The 20,134-nt window shown below is 34.9% G+C and overlaps 1 protein-coding gene and 1 pseudogene across 1 annotated transcript in view; one reads left to right on the top strand and one right to left on the bottom strand.

Moving 5' to 3' along the window:
- ADAMTS3 (ADAM metallopeptidase with thrombospondin type 1 motif 3) overlaps positions 1-20,134 on the top strand; it is a 305,688-nt gene that overhangs the window by 264,605 nt on the left and 20,949 nt on the right. The window contains exons 11-18 of the mRNA XM_003931961.4: positions 1,561-1,674; positions 4,202-4,347; positions 5,521-5,696; positions 6,805-6,938; positions 8,420-8,543; positions 11,820-11,900; positions 13,995-14,158; positions 19,464-19,629. Of these exons, the coding sequence (XP_003932010.3) occupies positions 1,561-1,674; positions 4,202-4,347; positions 5,521-5,696; positions 6,805-6,938; positions 8,420-8,543; positions 11,820-11,900; positions 13,995-14,158; positions 19,464-19,629 (1,105 nt within the window). The remainder of the gene's footprint in view (positions 1-1,560; positions 1,675-4,201; positions 4,348-5,520; positions 5,697-6,804; positions 6,939-8,419; positions 8,544-11,819; positions 11,901-13,994; positions 14,159-19,463; positions 19,630-20,134) is intronic.
- LOC120363876 (U2 spliceosomal RNA) lies at positions 2,917-3,025 on the bottom strand (annotated as a pseudogene).

Here is a 20,134-nt window from a genome sequence, read left to right as displayed (position 1 = left end):
TCACATTAGAGGTATGTTTCATTAAATTTTCATATGGGTCTTTAGTCATTCATTTAAAATAAAAAAAAGAAGGGCTTTTTATGCATTGGAGCAAGCTTTGTGTGTTAGAGAAAGGAACATAAAAGTATTTCATGGGACTAAAAAGAAATTGATCTGTTGTTTGAAACCTTCCATGTGCAACCATTTGATCTGTCTGTAAGGTGTACACTGTGAGCTCCAAATTACTTGCATTAATGTTTTAGATCAGAGAATTCTAAAGCTTCAGCTTAATGTCATGGAAAAGTAGAATTTCCATATTCAGCAATAAAGATTAGAACAAAAAACCCACTTCTAAAAATGTATACTAATAAAAAAAATTTTCTGGCTGGGCACAGTGGCTCATGCCTGTAATCCCAACACTTTGGGAAGCCGAGGTGGGCAGATCATGAGGTCAGGAGATCGAGACCATCCTGGCCACCATGGTGAAACCCCGTTTCTACTAAAAATACAAAAAAATTAGCTAGGTATGGTAGCACACGCCTGTAGTCATAGCTACTCAGTAGGCTTGAGGCAGGAGAATTGCTTGAACCCAGGAGTTGGAGACTTGCAGTGAGCCGAGATTGCGCCACTGCATTACAGCCTGGGCAACATGTGAGACTCTGCCTCAAAATAATAATAATAATTTCTATGCATATAAAGGTGTATGTAGATAATTAGCAGTATAGGCAATAGACATGTGGATAAACATGTTTGATATTTTTAAAAATCTATGTGGTGATTGGTAAGATGTTTACATTTAGAGAGGAAAAGAGCAAACAAGCAAAGAGCAAATACAAATATATGTGTTTGCTTATACAAACCTTTGGATATTATAATGTGGTGTTTTAAGAAAATAAAAACCTTTCTGAAAGGTGTGGAAACCAAGACTGTAGTCTGGTTCTGTTACTGTCTTACTTGTAACCGTAACTATAGCCCTAACTTGTAATCCATATTTCTCAGCCATGGATTAGTATGACAATCAAATATATGGAAAAATATTTCATAAACTGTATGAATGTATTATGATATTTTGTTATATACCTGGAATAGTTTATCTTGCACAGTTTGACAATTATTTTTCTGCTTTTAGTCAACTAGTTATTAGTAGTATTTTTATTATTTATATTCAACAATTTCATACCTACAGGGATAAATAAAAGATGTTCTGATAGCTTGAGAGCTGCCAAGCCATTATATTTTTATATTTACAATATTCATGATAATTACTGTGCCTTTAGAAAATTTCAACATTGTCTATTTGAAAAATAAAACATAGAAATGGCAAGCAGAAACATTAAAAGTCAACCAGAGAATGTGAGACAAATCATTGTTTATCACTGTTATTTTAGAAAAGCAGAATAGAAGTATTGTCTACCTGAAATTCTTATGCAGTTATTTTTTTCTTAATGTGTCACAGCTTTGGCTACTAACTTGAAATAAACACATCTAAGAAACAGGACAGATGAAACTGCATAGAATATATTTTTGGTGCATGTCATGCTAGCTGAAAGTTCACTGAGAATTTGATTATCTGTCTTCCAGTTCCGAACCTTTGACCCATGTAAACAGCTGTGGTGTAGCCATCCTGATAATCCCTACTTTTGTAAGACTAAAAAGGGACCTCCACTTGATGGGACTGAATGTGCTGCTGGAAAAGTGAGTATATCTATTTACGCAAGAAATATGTAAGATATGTTGCATAATTCTCTCTAAAGGTCTGGAAAATGGTGAACACAGCTACATTGTCATTTTTGTGAAAACCATAGTTTGCGAGGTTTCATTTTGGTAAGGTACTAAGACAGTATACTAGTTCCCTGTGGCTAAGGTAACAAATTATCACAAACTTGGTGGCTTGAAACAATGGATATTTATTCACTCATAGTTCTAGAGGCCAGAAGTCAAAAATCAATTTCAATGAGCTGAAATCAATGTGTGGGCGGGGCCATTCTCCCTCCAGAGGCCTTAGTGGAGAATCTTTTCTTTGCCTCTTCCAGCATCTGGTGACCACCCCACATTTCTTGATTTGTGTGCATCACTCCAGTTTCTGCTTCCATGGCCATGTTGCCTTTTCTCATCTTTGTGGTTCAAATCTCCCTCTGCCCCTCTCTTATAAGGATACATGTAATGGCATTAACGGCCACATGAATAATCTGGAATAATTTCTCCATTTAAAAATATTTAAGTTAATCACATTTGCAAAGACCCTTTTTCCAAATAAGGTAACATTTACAGGTTCCAGGGATTAAGACTTGGTATTTTTGGGACTGCTATTCAGCCCACTACTGGCAGAATAGGAAGAAGCAACTCAGCAGACTATCTGTCCCCCTGCTAGGGGGATCTGATTGACTTGCTGGCATCCCATTCCTTGTGAAAGTTGCCCAGAAATAAAGTCATGTGAACTTATACAGAAGATTTGGCCTTGTTCCTCAGGGAAGGATGCCCAGAGGTTTTAAATCTCAAATTGTGTAGTCAGGATTGAATGCTCAGAAATTGGCTGAGTGCCAAGCTATGCTACTCATAAGGGCAAAGATCCCAAAACAAAGGCATGTTAAGAACTCAAGTTGAAGAGTTTTGACTAGTTTAGAAATAAGACTTCGTCAGCAGGACCCAAACCTGATACAGAAGATTTACATGACTTTTAGTTCTTTTAAAGTTCAATTTCAAATGTGTATAAACTGTACTTGTGACAAGGATTATATGCATAATCACGATAAAGCCTGTCTTTTTGGGTGTTAGTACCATGTTAGGCACTATGGGAAGGACATTATATACAATGCTTTGCTTTGAGAAAATTCAATATTACAAACTTCTGACTAAAAAGAAGAGCAATAACGAGCTGATTCATTTTTGCTTTATAAAACATTATGTAACTAACTTCTTAACATCCAACTTTCTTAAATATATTGAAATTTATGTTAACATTTATATTGAAATTTATATTAAACGGATATTAAACTGTCAAGAACAGATACTACACTTGATCATAGCCAAAAGGCCAAGAAGTGATATACTGAAATTTATAAAAGTAGAGTTTAGCAAACACTTTTATGATATATGGTATGAAAAAGTCAAAATGTTGGAGAGGAAAATGACTAACATCTCTCGAGCGCCTACTCTATGCTGGGCACTGTAAGCTGGGTGCCTCTATAGTCTTAGAGTGCTAGTAGCCCCACTTAATTACTTCTTGGTCAGATGGCCTTCAACTACTTATGAACCTTTCTGGGCCTCAATTTTCCTCATTTAATTGGTGATGATTATATATATATATATGTGTGTATATATATATATATATATATACATATACACACACACACACACACACACACACATATATACATATATATATATACACACATATGACCCATCTATTTCTCAGAATCATTGTAAATGAAAATTTTTTTTTTTTTTTGGAGATGGAGTTTCGCTCTTGTTACCCAGGCTGGAGTGCAATGGCGCGATCTCAGCTCACCACAACCTCCGCCTCCTGGGTTCAGGCAATTCTCCTGCCTCAGCATCCCGAGTAGCTGGGATTACAGGCACGCACCACCATGCCCAGCTAATTTTTTTGTATTTTTAGTAGAGACGGGATTTCACCATGTTGACCAGGATGGTCTTGATCTCTTGACCTTGTGATCCACCCACCTCAGCCTCCCAAAGTGCTGGGATTACAGGCTTGAGCCACCGTGCCCGGCCATAAATGAAAAATTTTTAAAGTTAAATAAAAGTGCTTTGAAAGCTGCACTTCTTGGACATGTTGTATTAATTATCTAAGGTGAGACATATTTTCATGTTATCATTTTAAAAAAGATCATATAACCCTCAGAATATTCTGATATGATATAGGTAGTGAGAGATGAGGGGTAAAATATTACCCACTATGCAAGCTGGGTGCTCAAAGAGTTCTTATTATAGTGTTTGATGCTCACTGGTGAACATAACATTTAAAAACTTGTCTGAGTGAATGTCGTTTTTTCATTTTAATTTTATACCTGAAAAATACAAGTCTAAATTACCCTTTGATAGGGTATATTACTGATATAATTGCTTTTGGATAATTTTAAATGCATCTCGACCTGAAAAAGAAGAACAGTAACAAAGCTCTTCAAATACGTTGTTCTTATATAACAACTTCAGCTTTAGGGTATGTATGATTTTAATAATTACCTTTTGTCATTTTTCTAAGTGGTGCTATAAGGGACACTGCATGTGGAAGAATGCTAATCAGCAAAAACAAGATGGCAACTGGGGATCATGGACTAAATTCGGCTCCTGTTCTCGGACATGTGGAACTGGTGTTCGTTTCAGAACACGCCAGTGCAATAATCCCATGTGAGTATACATCCTTGTAATTTTTGTTATTTTTGGAGAGACCAGGAAATACTTCAATACTGTTATTAGTTTTCTGTTTGATGAAGTGCATGTAAAATACAGGGCATGAAAAGAATTTTTTCACAGTTCATAAACCAGTCTGTGTTTTCAGTGCATCCTCATTTATCAATTTTGTGACTAGCAGTCAGTGATGAAGGCAAGAAGATCAAATGAAGATTGGAGACTTTTAAAGAAGTTGCTGTTCAGGAATATTAAGAAGCTGAACAGGGAAAGTAGATGACTGTGCCTTTAGGGCATGAGATCAACTGCTAGAAGCAAAGGAGTGTCCAGGAGGGAGAATAATCAAGCATACAGACTCACTGTCTTCAGGGAGTAGAATGTGATTGCTTCAGTGGAGGGCAAAAGAAAGATGGTACTAGAAGGCCAGGTGACTGTTGAGGGAAAGTTATCCATTCATTCACTCAGACTATAATTATTGAATCCCTATTGTGTGATCAACAAAATTTATGAAGGGAAAAACAACTGAATTATCACATTTAGGGCATTCTTACATGTGAGCAGCCTTTTCTCTGTTTCTGGCTCTGAGCATGTGTTTTATAAAACTATCATCTGATGCCACATACCTGCCTTCACAGGAAGAAATGATGGTAGTATTAGTAGAATTAATGAAAACAATAAAAATTAAATGAGCAGTTAAAGTTCATTATGAGCCAGGGTCTGTTATGAGTGCTTTAAGTAACATCAACTTATTTAATCACAGTTTTTCTCAAAGGAAGATACATTATTATTTGCATTTTACATATGAGGAAACCAAAGCATAGAGCAATGATCAAAGTTTCTTTGAGCTGCATCTATGTGTTTCATACATGGTAGAAAAGTATCATTTTATTGATACAATATACATGCTTTTTTTTATATACACTTTTGCTGTGCATTTAAAATATACTATTTGAAAAGCTGACTTAAGTTGAGCTTTGTGTTTTGTTTTATTTTTCTACCCAACAGGGAGAGAAGGGTGCTTTTGGAAAGGGACTGAAATTAGGAAGTATGAGTTCATTCACTTTGTGCTGGCAGCCCAGAAACTCTGGCTTTATGCCCTCAAGCACTGTGTCTGCAAGCTTCAACTGCTAGACAGGAGCCAAAAGGCCTTTTTAAATGTTGTCTTTTCTTTAGGCCCATCAATGGTGGTCAGGATTGTCCTGGTGTTAATTTTGAGTACCAGCTTTGTAACACAGAAGAATGCCAAAAACACTTTGAGGACTTCAGAGCACAACAGTGTCAACAGCGAAACTCCCACTTTGAATACCAGAATGCCAAACATCACTGGTTGCCGTATGAACATCCTGAGCGTGAGTAGCCTCCTGCTCTTCTTCCTGCTGTGTAGATGGTTACGCAGGTTTTAAACGTTGCCAACACCAATTCCGTGGACTCTTGATCCCTACTTGGTAACTTAGGAAACTTGGCGCTTATAGGAATCAGTCCTCCTGGGTTTCTAAGAATAAGGCTAAAGTACCCTTTCTCTAAAGAGGTAAGAATTGTGCAATAGTTCCTGGCGAGCAGCACTATCACCACCAACGGTGAAAAGACCAGTGGAAAGGAACGCCTGGGAGATATGTTGGAATTCCTGATTCAACCCAAATCCCTCTACTAGGAAATACTTCTGGAATATTGTGATCTTTCCTTTCTGGGAAAAATGTAGTTCTTTGACAATTGAGCCAGGACCAAGAGAAAGATCATTATTTACTAACAAAAGATATCTTATAACCTTTTACTTTTGTATTATACACTAAGTTAAAATACATTTGGAAATTATCTTTTAATGTTTCACTTGTTACTTTTTAATTTTTGGTTAAATATGTCCAAGTGGCAACTTTTTGCCATACTTCTTATTTGAGTGAATGAAAGGAAATAGTTATATGATTACATACACTATTGGGTTCAGTTCAAATCCATTTTAAAGGAAAGAGGAATACACGTAGGAATTCAAAGTTGAATTGTATTTTGTGTCTATTTTGGTAAAGTGAGTTGCATCCTGTAAGAGGCAAACACTGTTAGGTGATGGAGTCAAATCAGAGACAGTCTTTCAGTGCTCTAATATTACGAAAACTAAGCTGGCTTTGAATTAAAATTTATTTAAGAGCTACTATGGTGAGATCTAGGGTTGCCTGGGGCAGTTCCAGTTTATACCTGTTGTTCCTGTTCAGTTATTACTAGAGCCCCTTTTCCAGTTTAGATGACAAATTATACGATCTCCTTGGCTAAAACAAATATGTCAAATGTACACACTTTCCTCCTTATTCCTTATTTTGTTTATATAGTATTCCTTTTGTTTTCAAGAAATCACATTGAAACCTAATATTTAAAAACAGAAACTATCCTGTGCAAACATTCCATTTCGTATCGTTTTATTTCATTTCATTCATTTCAATAGTTAATTTTATCCTCCATCTTATGCAGCCAAGAAAAGATGCCACCTTTACTGTCAGTCCAAGGAGACTGGAGACATCGCTTACATGAAACAACTGGTGCATGATGGAACGCACTGTTCTTACAAAGATCCGTATAGCATATGTGTGCGAGGAGAGTGTGTGGTGAGTTACAATTGCTTCCCCAAAGGCTTTCTACATTTACTATGTCTTATCCGTGAAATCACATTACAATAAGAGTCTGAGTAGTTCAGTAGGTAAAATAAATTTGGGAGACTTTATACTTTCTCAAATCAAACTTTGGTCACCAGTAGAATCAAGGTTTAAATAATTTTCCTAATTTCCAGCCAAATGCCTTTTCTAAGTAACTCTGAGGCCTCTAAGTTGGCAATACGAATTGGGAATAATGCATTTGCTTTGGACATTTTAGTAGTGATCTACTATTAAAATTCCAGGTCTTTTTAAAAATAATCAGTGCTAAGTATATTTAATCTTTTGTTGTAAAGATAACAAGACATTTTTTCTCACCTTCCAATCAATTCTAGGATGAAATGCTAAATTTCACATTAGAACAAAAGTAATAGAGAAACAATGTTTTTTTGCTCCATTTAATCTCATGTTAAAAATGCATTTTATTTCTCCTGTTCATAAATTGATATGAAATTATCTTATTAACTGAAACACTGCTCCTAATGTATATTTTCTTTTTACTTCAGCAGAACTAAAGTGTTATATTAATGAGTCTAAACTAATTGAGCTTAGATTTCCCTGAAAGTAGAATATGTCTTGTTCAGCTTCTACCTGCCACACTATCTAGTACATTAAATATATGCGTTGTCTTTATTTTCTCTGCCTCCTTTCATCCCATATTTTTGAGTGCAGTGGTGTATTGCGTATCATGATCCTACAGTGATTTACATTAAGAACGTGCCTTTGTTCAGAAAACCTTCAGTATTTCCGTTTCCTGGGAAAATGGAAATTCTTCCTGGTATTCAAGGTTTTCTGCTGTCTGTTCAATGCAGATTGTCCACTGTTCTTTCCCTATCAAGCAACACTCACCTTCCATTGGTTTAAATATGGGTTTAAATATTGACCTCTGAAGCCGCTTTCCATGAACATACAACATCTCTCTGGCTTTGTCGTAGCTCTTCTGCTCTCCTGAAATGCTTTTCCATTCTGTGTTTCTTTGGTCCCTGTGAAAGTCTTCACCCCTCTTATGAAGTTTTATCTCACATCCTAACCAACTTTTAAAGATTGTACTAATATACAACTCACTATATTATCCATCATCATAAATGTGAGAGCAGCAAGGGGGAAGCACTGTCTTTTTTTTTTTTTTTTTGTCTCAGCATCGGCTACATCTGTGCTCATCACATGTGTGTTTGATGACTATGACAATTTAAAATGGTGTAAATACTTCATTAGATTGGAGGAAACATATTCTTTATTACTTAGAGTACACGCCTTTTGATTTCCCACTAGATTTTTTAAAAAACTGAGGTATTAAAAATCATGACTACAATGGCAGTTTGCTATAAATTGGCTGACTGTGGGCCATGATTGAACAAAGGGTTCATCATTCTCTGGGATGTTGAGCACTACTGGGCACATTGAAATTAGCCACATTTGACATCTTCTCTCTCCAGAAAGTGGGCTGTGATAAAGAAATTGGTTCTAATAAGGTTGAGGATAAGTGTGGTGTCTGTGGAGGAGATAATTCCCACTGCCGAACTGTGAAGGGGACATTTACCAGAACTCCCAGGAAGCTTGGTAAGATGAGATCTCTCATGAATTTAGTATTCTTCTCTGTGATTTGTTCTTTTTGAGGCTGCTTCTTTTAGAAATGCAGCATTTTCTCTGCAAACAACCAAAATTTAGCTGCTCATTTATTGTTGTTCCCATTACCTTTTAAGAAACTTAAACAAAACACTTTGATTGGATTTATACTCCCTAGCATCAGTGATAAAAACAAAAAATACTAAATTTAGAAAACAAACAAATAAAATCAAATATCAATATACTAGCTAGCTAAAATCTGTTTTGTGTTCTTTTACATTTTAAATAAAATGCAGATTGAATTATTAGAACTGATGTTTATTTTGAATTCCTGTTGCCTGTAACTAATTGACCAGGAGTTTAAAAATTACAAACTTTAGATACAACCTTTAAAATATTACATTAGTTTCACTTATTTTATTTTAAAAGTGAACAATTCTATTCTGTTTATAAATCTAGGAATCTAGGATCTATATTTCTCATTTTAAAAAATTTACTTTAAACAAAATTGAGGTTTGACCAAAAACAACCCAAGATGTAATTGCTCATCTCTGTAAATGTTTATGCTTGTTACGTAGTCAGTAACTTGGACTTAGACATACACTGCATGTTCAAAGTTGGAACAAAAAGCTGTCTTCATGCAACAAATATAGGCAAAATTATCCATAGTTGAGTAATATTCATTGGAATTTTCATAAAAGGTTTTTATGCAAACATTTATTACTGAATAATTTCTTGGGTTCGTAACAGTGTGCAGTTATTCAATAAGTATTTATTAGGCAAATGTTTCTGGGAATTTAGCACTTAAAGAGATACTTGATGTGGTGTTTGCTTAACATTTTCATATCTTCCAAAGAGCTGTTGGTATCATATAAAATCATGAAAGTAAAACAAAAAGAAATGTGGTTTACATTAAGCATATTGTTATGATGATAATTTTTCCTTTTATAAAAAAGTAAGCCTTCATCTGAATGATAAAATACTTTGTTTCTTTTTTTACTCCCATTATACCCCAGCTACCTAACTCAAGTTAATCAGCTTTGCTCTTTGATATATTTAAGAAAGCAGAGCTATGAGACTATATTCTAATGTTTTTCTTTTTGCATGTCTTTGCTATTCCTGTGTGATAAATTACCATGTTTTGTACTTTGTTAAGGCAAATATTGCTATTTCTGACTGACTGCATTATTTTATTAAAGCAACTGGAAATATATATGTGTATTATGTTTTAGTGGAATCAAATGTAATTTTCTCCATCTTGTGAAATAATGTACCGTGCTTTCTTTACTGGAGTTACTTTTTAATTTTCTTTTGGATGTAAAATAATTCATTTTGTTTTATTTCCACAGTGAATTTTTGTAAAGAAAAGGTTTTGCCATGTTCATTCATTCTATATATGTATAATGTAAGGTATTGGTAGTGTTTTTCAGATAGCTCAAACATTATGCTAAACTTGGAAATCAAGGCCGAAAGAACATTAGAAAATTTTCATCTGTCATATCAATTCATACCATTCAAAGATAATCTAACATCCATATCTTTGCACTAATGTTGTCGTCATAGTGATTTAATAGACTAATTAACCTTTTCCAACAGGAAAACATTTAAGCAAGAGGTGCCACAAAGAATTGAAGTTGCTGGAAAATGAAATCTGCAAGTATTCAACTTCAAATCATCTATTTAGTCTTACTTTCATGCTCAGTCTTACTTTCATTGACTATTAACAGTTCATTGGCATTATCTATTACAAATGCATTGTGACTTTGGCACACGAAATTACAGAACATATTTTATATCTTGCCTAATAAAATATATGGCTTATGGGATAGTCAATGAAATAACAAGACTTTGATAAACATGAACCCTCAACTAATTAAAGACATTCTGTTTAAGGGAAGACAAGAGGCGCTTTCACTTTACCTAAAGGAGCTCGTAATATTTCTCTAGCTGAAACAAGAGAAGCTAAAAATGTACTGGGTAAGTTGTAGCAAACTGCAGAAAGATGGGCATCCATAAATGGCATCAAGCTGTTTTGCTGTACTTGGCATCTTAGCATGTTCCTTCTAGCCACTGTATACTCAGGCAAACATAGTACGTTTCATGTGTTAGACTTTATCCCTGGATAAAGTGCTGCATACCCTGATCCCAAAAGGACCACTTTATTTAGTCAGGACACTGATAAATATTGTGGAAAAGGTAAATCTAGTCATATATATTAATGTACATAAACAAATGACAAAAACACTTCTGATTGCATCAATAACTGTGGATAACTGGATTTCTGTCAATACTCTCCATAGACTATGTACTGGATGTTTTATAATGTACAGAAGGTGTAGGTTACATAGTCATCTTATATTCATCTATTTATATGATACTGAGTTATATAACATTTGTTCTAATTGACCTGACTATTGTTTATTTATGTTAACAATATTCATTCTAAATGATTATAATTTTTAGGATGTGATAATATCAACATAATATGTAATATATGGCATTTACAGTAATAGGAATGACAGATTATTTTAAAACCCAAAGTAACTAATTAATCATATTGATTTTTTAATTTCTGGCATAGGAGGTTTTGAGGTTTGAGTGCATATAAAGGCAATATGTAACACAATTTGCACAGATTTCCCAATCAAGTGGTTTAAAATCCATGTTGTAGATTTGTTTAAAATAGTCATGTAAAACTTCCCTAACGCTTTAAAATTAATACTGATCACAAGAAAAATGAAAGCACTGATTTTTCTGTTGTAACTGTTAGAATAAAGAAGGCTTTTAAGTGTAAAAATATTTTAATAATTAGAAGTTTAGCTATCTGTGCTTGCCTCTTAGACCTTTAAAATAACATGTAGGCAGATAACTTACCCCAAAGAGTTCACCACTTAAGTTTCACTAAAAATTGACTCCATTTCAAAGGATGGTTTAGAAAACTGGAACCACACCGAGGGACACAGGAAAGTATAGTATTTGCCTGAATTGTTGTTGACATCATTTGAAGGTCAACGCAAGATAAGTGACTAATAAGTTGGTAACAAGATTAACTTTTTTCCCTCTTTAATGAAAAAAACATTTTCCTCTAATCCCATTTCAGACGCCACAAAAGCTACCAATGCTTTGAAGTTAATTTCTGAAACTGCTTCTTTAAATTTATGGATGCCGTCTTCTGCATGCAGAAGCAGTAAGAATGCAGTACTCAACTAACCATGGTTGTTGCTTTTGTTTTCTTCTTGGCTTCCTACAATATTTGCTACACATGCAAAGGGTACCTTAAGATGTTTGCTATACCCCCTGGGGCTAGACATGTGTTAATCCAAGAAGACGAGGCTTCTCCTCACATTCTTGGTAAGTGTTTCTGTCTGCTGGCTCTGCTTTACTATGCATTGAAACATTGAAATGTCAAAGAAATCGTAAATACAGTTATATGTACATGTACATACATGTGCATACATGTATGTGATTACATATATGTAAGAATCAAAATATATATAAATGAATTAAATGAATATTATTTAGGTGATTTTTGGTCATTTCTCCCAACTATGATACTTGAAAACAAGAAATATTTAAAAAAATAGAGCTTTAATTTTTTTTTTTTTTTTTTTTTTAGAAACTGGGGTTTGTTCCTAATTATATGTGGGAAAAAATCATTTGACAAGCTTATATATTATATATTTTTTGCTCTACAATGGGGGGGTAAGAAAAGAAAGACGTTCGTGAAATGCAGTAACTTAAGGAATATCAGAAAAATTCATCATACTTATATTGACAAATGAGTTCTCATATTTTGATTGATGCAATACTATACATTGCCTTATTTTTTATTGCATTTTACATTCTTTGAAAAGCAACCACAGGTGAATTTTACTAGTCTAATCTGAAATTATTCTAATATCTGACATGTGTCAGGTTTTTGACTGGCACATGTAGATCCATTTGCAGAGCTGATTATAATTTCTACAAGGAGTTTTTTTTTTAAATGAGAAGATTGCATGGAAATGTCACTTTAAAGAGGTTTAAATTTAAAATGTATATACAAGTGTAAACATAGCTTTCCTATTCCTTGACCTATAAGAACACTAAGATAATTTCTGAAACTAAGACATTATGTATTAACTCCATGAAAATTTGTAGCAGGCCGGGCGCGGTGGCTCACGCCTATAATCCCAGCACTTTGGGAGGCCGAGGCGGGTGGATCACGAGGTCAAGAGGTCGAGACCATCCTGGTCAACATGGTGATACCCCGTCTCTACTAAAAAATACAAAAATTAGCTAGGCATGGTGGCACGCGCCTGTAGTCCCAGGTACTTGGGAGGCCGAGGCAGGAGAATTGGTTGAATCCAGGAGGCGGAGGTTGCAACGAGCCGAGATCGCGCCATTGCGCTCCAGCCTGGGTAACAAGAGTGAAACTGTCTCAAAAAAAAAAAAAAAGAAAAGAAAAAAGAAAATTTGTAGCAAATCATTTTATTTCAGTTGTAACTTTAAAAAATGAATTGCTTTATGGTGTTCGTAGAATTTTAAAACACATTTAAATTATATTCACTACTAAATGTCATAATAGTCTAGCAATCAGCTGTAGTTCTCTCTCTAGTATTTAAAATTCCTTATTTTTCATTCTAGAATTCATAGTATTACCCTTGGAAAAATTAGACTAGTTTAAAGCTCAAAAGGAATAAATACATTTAATTAAAATTACTCATCTTTTTACATATTTTCAATAATGGTAGTAACATGAAATTTTGCTTTCTAACTTAACATCATATGCTGATAAATAAGTCCAAAATTTAAAATCCCATTCATTATTTTTTACTCACTAAACCAGCATTTTATTTCACTTTATAATATATAATAAATCTATAATACATTAAGAATTCCATTAGCAATAAGCAGCTTTTTCTAACTATATGAGAGGTAATATGGCTCTGGAATTTTCCAGTCATGAGACTAAACTGTTGGTCTGAAAAATTACTTCAACTATGTTGAGTGACTATAAATATTTTCATCAGTTTTAAAAATATATGCAATAAATAAACCATTATGTTACATGCTATTCTAGCATAAATTGTTTCTGTTAATTATTGAAAAAGTACCTATCATTTTAAAAATATTCCCAGTTTTCTAAGGAAATATATAGGACAAATGATTTAGAAACTATTTACCTCTTTGACGATGTTTTCAAATGGGACTATTTGCAAACATTACTTTTGCCTATGTAACCATCTTGCCATATTTTTGACTAGTTAGTTAGGAATGGTTCTTGAGAGTTTTGAATGCCTAATGAAGACAGTAGGAATAATATCAGAACTAACATCTGTTTTGATTGCTTGCTACTAACAAAGAAACGTGGTCATTGATTTGTAGAAAGGATAGACTTGTGGAGAATTTTCAGCAGGGGATAAAAATAAAATGTATGCCATTTACTCATTTTCCTTCCTTTAGCTATTAAGAACCAGGCTACAGGCCATTATATCTTAAATGGCAAAGGGGAGGAAGCCAAGTCGCGGACCTTCATAGATCTTGGTGTGGAGTGGGATTATAACATTGAAGATGACATTGAAAGTCTTCACACGGACGGACCTTTACATGATCCTGTTATTGTTTTGGTATGTGGCATTACAGGCTCATGGTATACCTGGTTCAGCTTATTTTATAATTAATTTATCTGAAAACATTTTTACCTTGAACATTACATGTACTTTGAACATTGAAAAATAAGTTACTTTTAAAAATAATTCTATTTATCTTCCCCCTACTCTTTGTGCAATATTGTCATGTAATTTACTATACATTGTAAACTGAATAATGCGGCATTCTGATTTTTGACTTCAATAATCAGTTACCTTTTAGAGACAACACTAAAAAAAGTAGGTTTTTGTATTTGCCCACATATTTGGCATTTCAGATGCTTTTCATTCTACTTTGTTTATCTAACATTCCATCTAGTATCATTTACCTTCAGTATAAAGACGTTCCTTTAGCATTTCTTGTGGTGTGGGTGTATTGGCAAGTAATTATCTCAGCTTTCGATGGTCTGAAAATATGTTTATTTCACCCTCAGTTTTGAAGGATATCTTTACTATATATAGAATTTGGGTTGCTAGATTTTTGTTTCTTTTTTTACCTTCTTTCAGTACTGTGTTTTTATGATGTTGCAGCGAGTTCCACGGGTTTGGGGGCTGATCAAAGAAAAGATATGGCCACAAGGTGGCAGTAGCACACACACACTTTATTTGGGTGAGGCCTCAGCAGATTAGCAAGTAGGGCCACTACCCAGAGGAGAGAAAGGCAAGGGAACTTCTGAGGAAGGGAGGGAATCTGAGATGGTTTATGTGCCTAGGTGGTGTCATTTAGCAGCACAGCAGAGAGTCTGGGGGTCAGAGGGCTCCAAGGGAGGTAGCAGCGTGAGGTTCGTATAGCCACAAGGTCTTATTCATATCTAGCAGACGTTGGATGCAATTTCCTAGCGCTGTGCAAAGCAGGCAGTTCCTGAAAGGCTAAAATTCTTCTCCTTTGAGCAGCATTAAAAACAAATGGATGTATACAAGATTGTGTTCGGCAGCAGTGGACTACTGAGCTCTGCCTGCTGTGAAGAAATAACTGTAGGGCCCACCACATACAGGAGCCCTCTTTCACTCATTTACACAGCAATTGTCTTCTAGAATCCATCATATATGAAAAGAAGCCTCATTTATGCTGCACTGCACGGAATGTGTCCATTTTCTCTGACCTCTTTTTAAGATTCTTCTCTTCATCTTTTTGTTTTGTCTTGTTGGTTTAGCAGTTTGACTATGATATACTCAGTGTATGGTGTTCTTTGTATATCTTATGCTTGGGATTCACTGAGAATGTTGGCTTTATAGGTTGACGTTTTTTTACCAAATTTGGGTAAATTTCCCATGATGTCTTCTAGTTATTTGTTTTTCCCAAACCCTCACCCCCACCCCATCTCTCTCTTCTTTACTCCTAGGGCTCATTTAAATCAGTTGAAATTGTTCCACAAGTCTCAGGCTCTGTTCATCCTTTTATAATCTATCTTTTTTAAAATAAATTCTTCAGATTGGATTATTTCTTCTGAGCTCTAAGTTCACTGTTTCTCTTATGTGATCTCCAATCTGTCCTTGAGCCTATCCAGTAAATTTTTCATGTCAGATGGTGCACTTTTCTTTGCTAGAATTTCCATTTTTTTTTTGTAAGTTTCATTTTTCCACTTAAATTTTCATAATACTCGTTACATCTATGTTACCCTTTAAGTTCTGGGTCTTCGTGTTGACTTTTTTTATGGGTCACATTTTCATGCTTCTTACAGTTTTTTTTTCCTGTACACTCAACATTTTTAAAGCTAAATTGTAAGGGTGTCTGGTTTTGTTCTGGCAAGCAGTTAAGTTATTGTCAGATCATCCTGATCCTTTAAGCCTAGTTTTAGTCTTCTTTATGGCTAGTCTATTTCAGTTTTGGCCTTCTTCCCATAGTGTGGCCTTTCTTAACTGAATACCTGAAGTTTTAGTGAGTTCTCTTCATTTGAGCTGGTCGAGAACCCCTGTGACACTCAGGCCTGCCTGTTTTCTGGTATCTCTGTCCCAGCATCAGCAGCCCCTCACTGTGGACCACCTGGTGTCTTGGCCAGGGATACACAGACCAGTCCTCAGTCATGACCCATGTAGATTTCTAGATCATCTCTCTAAGCAGACCCCTCTTCTTTAGTGCCCTGACCTGAAAGTTCCAAACTTTAATCTGTCTCCTCAGCTCGGTGAGATGGCTGGGCTGAGCTTGGGCCCCCCAACCTGTGTGAGGGTCCAGACCTTGCTCGTTTCTCTTCTTACAAGGATAAGTGTCCTTTGTCATGTTATCCACTGTCTAAAAAAAAGTTTCTGCACATATTTTGTCCAGTTTTATAGCTTTTAATATCAGGAAGGCAACTCCATGACTCCCTCATGGATGAAAGCAGATGCCATCTACTTGATTTGAAATTTATTGTTAGTTTCTTTTATATCCAGAATTTTCATTTATTGGATTTCCTATACAATATTATACTAATCTAAAATCAAATTACTCCACTCACATTTTAGTCTTTTTTTCCTCTGAAAATTAGTTCCCTTTTGATATAGCTGTTCGAATCTTTTGCCCATTGTTAAAGTTGTTACATTTTCTTTTTGTTGAGTTTTGAGAGCTCTTTGTATATTCAATATAAGTCTTCTGTGAAATACACGATTTGCAAATGTTTTCTTCCATTCCATAGGTTGTCTTTTCATTTTTTTAGTAGTTTCTTTCATGGAGCAAAATATTTTAGCTTTACTGAAGTCCAGTTTATTGGTATTTTCTTTTGTGGATCAAGATTTTGGTGTTATGAAAGTTTTTGTCTAATCCAGCATCAAAACATTTTCTCCTACTTTTTTTGGTATAAGTTCTAGAGCTATGCATTTTACATTTAGGTATATTAATCACTTTGGGTTAATTTTGCATAAAGTGTTAAGGCCTTATTTTTGCCTGTGGATGTCTATATTAGTTATCTATCTATTTTTATAAAACAAATTACCCTCAAACTTGGTGGCTGAACACAAGCAGTATTTATAATTTCTGTGAAACATGTATCTGGACACCACTTAACTATTTCTGACATAGAGTATCTCATGAGTTTGCTGTCACCTGTGGCTATAGTCATCTCAGAGCTTGACTGGGGGTTACTCTGCTTCCAAGCTTAGTCACATTGTTGCTGAAAGGCCTCAGATGATTGTTCCCCAACTTTTCCATGTGGTGGCTAGCAGTTCCTGATTCCTTGCCACCTAAGCCTCTCCATAGGATGCTTATAAGTCCTGACAGTATAGCACTGACTTCCACTAGAGTAGGTGACTCAAGCGAGAGAGAACATAGGACAGTGAAACCAAGACAGAATTTTCAGTCCTTTTCTACCTAATCTTAGACATAGCCACAACGTCCAGTTGTTTTGGCACTATTTGTTAAAAGACTGTCCTTCGTCTATTAAAATACCTTTTCAATTATGTCAAAAATTAATTATTCACATTTATATGTTAACGGAAGTTTTAGATTATTTTAAATATGTGTGACTGGAAGTCAGAAGCTCTACTTCACACAGATGTAATTATATTGTATTCTTTTCTAGCAACATGGGTATCTGGCTTAGAGACCTGATGCTTAACCATCATGATAGATGCTTCAAGGCTTGCCTGCCGATTATCACCTGACCACAGCAAGTGGTGTGGGCTGGAGATACAGGGGGGAGATTTGCAGCAAGGAGAGGAAGGTGTGGACAAGCAATGCTCTATTATTACGACATTTCTTCTCCGTTCTGAGTCCTGGATCATTGTCTGGGGCAGAAGGAATTAGATATCTGGCTAGAGTGTAAGGATTGTTCAAATGGTGCTTGATTTTTAATGCTGTTTTAAAAACAAAGAAAGGAAAAAATAAATAAAAATAAAAGCCAGATAACCAGGTCCTCTGCTCTCACTGGTTTTACTATCACCCCATTTCTCAAACAAAAGATAGTTCTAAAAATTTAGGTTGAGAATACAATGAATAGCATTTCTTCCTTTGCATAAGTAAAATCCTATGAAAGCTACATGAAAATCGATTAATATTTTTAACAGACCACTTTGCCCTGAAAAAAATTAAAAGGGGAGAGACAAACTGAGAAAATATTTGCAACTCTTATGACAAAAAGGGATTATCTTTAGTGTACAGATTAGGAAAGAAAAAATATGTGTACGGCTCCAATAAAAAATAGGACTGACAGTCATGCAATGTACAGTATTCAAAATGTAAGTAATGAACAGTTAAAATCATATTTTCCCCATCCAATTAATGAAGGTGAAAATTATACAATATTTAGTGTCAAATGACCACTTTCCTACACTCTCATTATTAAAATAACAAGTGTTCTAACTGTTTTGGAGGACCAGTCGCCAGTCTATCATACGAACTAGAATGATAAAAAGCATTTGTGACCTTTAGTCTACTAAGAAAAGCCAGAAATCCCCACAAAGGCAGGGAAAATTTCTAATTAATACAAATATTCAAGAGTGACCGCACACTTATTAACAATAATACATAACACTTTTAGAATTAAATACTATGCTGACATTTAAAAGTATGTTTTCTTTTTTTAACATTTTTCGTACAAGTGCAATTCAGCCACATAGATATACTGCACTGTGGCGAAGTCAGGACCTTCAGTGGGTCCGTCACTGGGGCAGCGCTCATTGTACCCACCAAGCAAGTTCCCATTACTCAATTCAACCCACTTCCATTCCTCCCAACCCCTCTGAGTCTCCAATGACCATCATTCCACACTCCAAAAGCATATTTTCAAAGAATATGTACTATCTTGAGAAATGTGCATAACACGTTACATGAAATAAGGCCAGAAAAGTATGTATGTCTGTACACACACACACACACACACACACACACACACACACACACCCGCAAATATCTTGAGCAACTATCACAATAATAAAAGTGACTGGTTTTCTCCATTTAGGTAGAATTATGATTATTTTCTTTATATTTTTTCATAAGATATATTTTCTGGAGCGAATATTGCTATCTTTATCATCATAACAAAACAATTTTCTTTGAAGACAATTTTAAACTGCACTTAAAAAATGGTATAATTTAAGGAAACCTATAGTGAATCTTATAAAGTTACTATTTTTATAATACAAACTCTTACTCTTCAGTATATATATTTAAATACTTTATGTTAAAAGTTTTATAGCTATTTCATCTTAAACAGGTCACATTTGCACTATAGTTGATAGAAATAACATAATTTTTGAAACTCTTTGAAACTTTTCAGTTTTAATATGAGCACTATTCTGACATATTTGTCATTTTACACTCAAAATTTAAAACCCTCAGGTGATTTACATATTGATTTCATGTGTATGCTAGATTATACCTCAAGAGAACAATACCCGCTCTAGCCTGACATATAAGTACATCATCCATGAAGACTCTGTACCTACAATCAACAGCAACAATGTCATCCAGGAAGAATTGGATACTTTTGAGTGGGCTTTGAAGAGCTGGTCTCAGTGTTCCAAACCCTGTGGTGGAGGTAACAACTGAACACATTTATTATATTAAAATGTAATGCAAATAAAAGCCAATCTTGCTTCTACCTTTAGGGCTGTCTCTAATTGAGGCCACAGTCTGAGAAACACCAAACATAGCCACCAAAACATCAACACAAAACGTTTTTACCAGAATCTCAGTATCAGCAAATAATAGGATTCCTTTCATGACAGTGATAGACCTTAAAATCCTCTTGCCCTTTTCTCTCAGGTTCTTTGTTTTGCATTAACTGTCCTGGTACCCTGAATCACTTTATTCTTACCAAACTCCAGAACTCTCCCAAATTCAGTGTACTCTGATCCTCACCTTTCTTCTTCTCTAATTTTACTTTCCATATCTCTCTGCAGTTCTACCAGAGTTAATGAAAGAGCTATTGGTTACATGACTGTGTAACTGACTGTGCCATGCATTTGAAACCAGCTACTATTCTAAATGCTTTTTATATCAATGCATGAATACTCACAATGGCCCATGCGATTGGTACTGTT

This window comes from Saimiri boliviensis, chromosome 3 (assembly GCF_048565385.1).
Source record: "Saimiri boliviensis isolate mSaiBol1 chromosome 3, mSaiBol1.pri, whole genome shotgun sequence".
Classification (NCBI taxonomy): Eukaryota; Metazoa; Chordata; class Mammalia; order Primates; family Cebidae; genus Saimiri; species Saimiri boliviensis.
The sequence above is the reverse complement of the archived record's forward strand: the minus strand, read 5'-3'. Positions and strand labels throughout refer to the sequence as shown.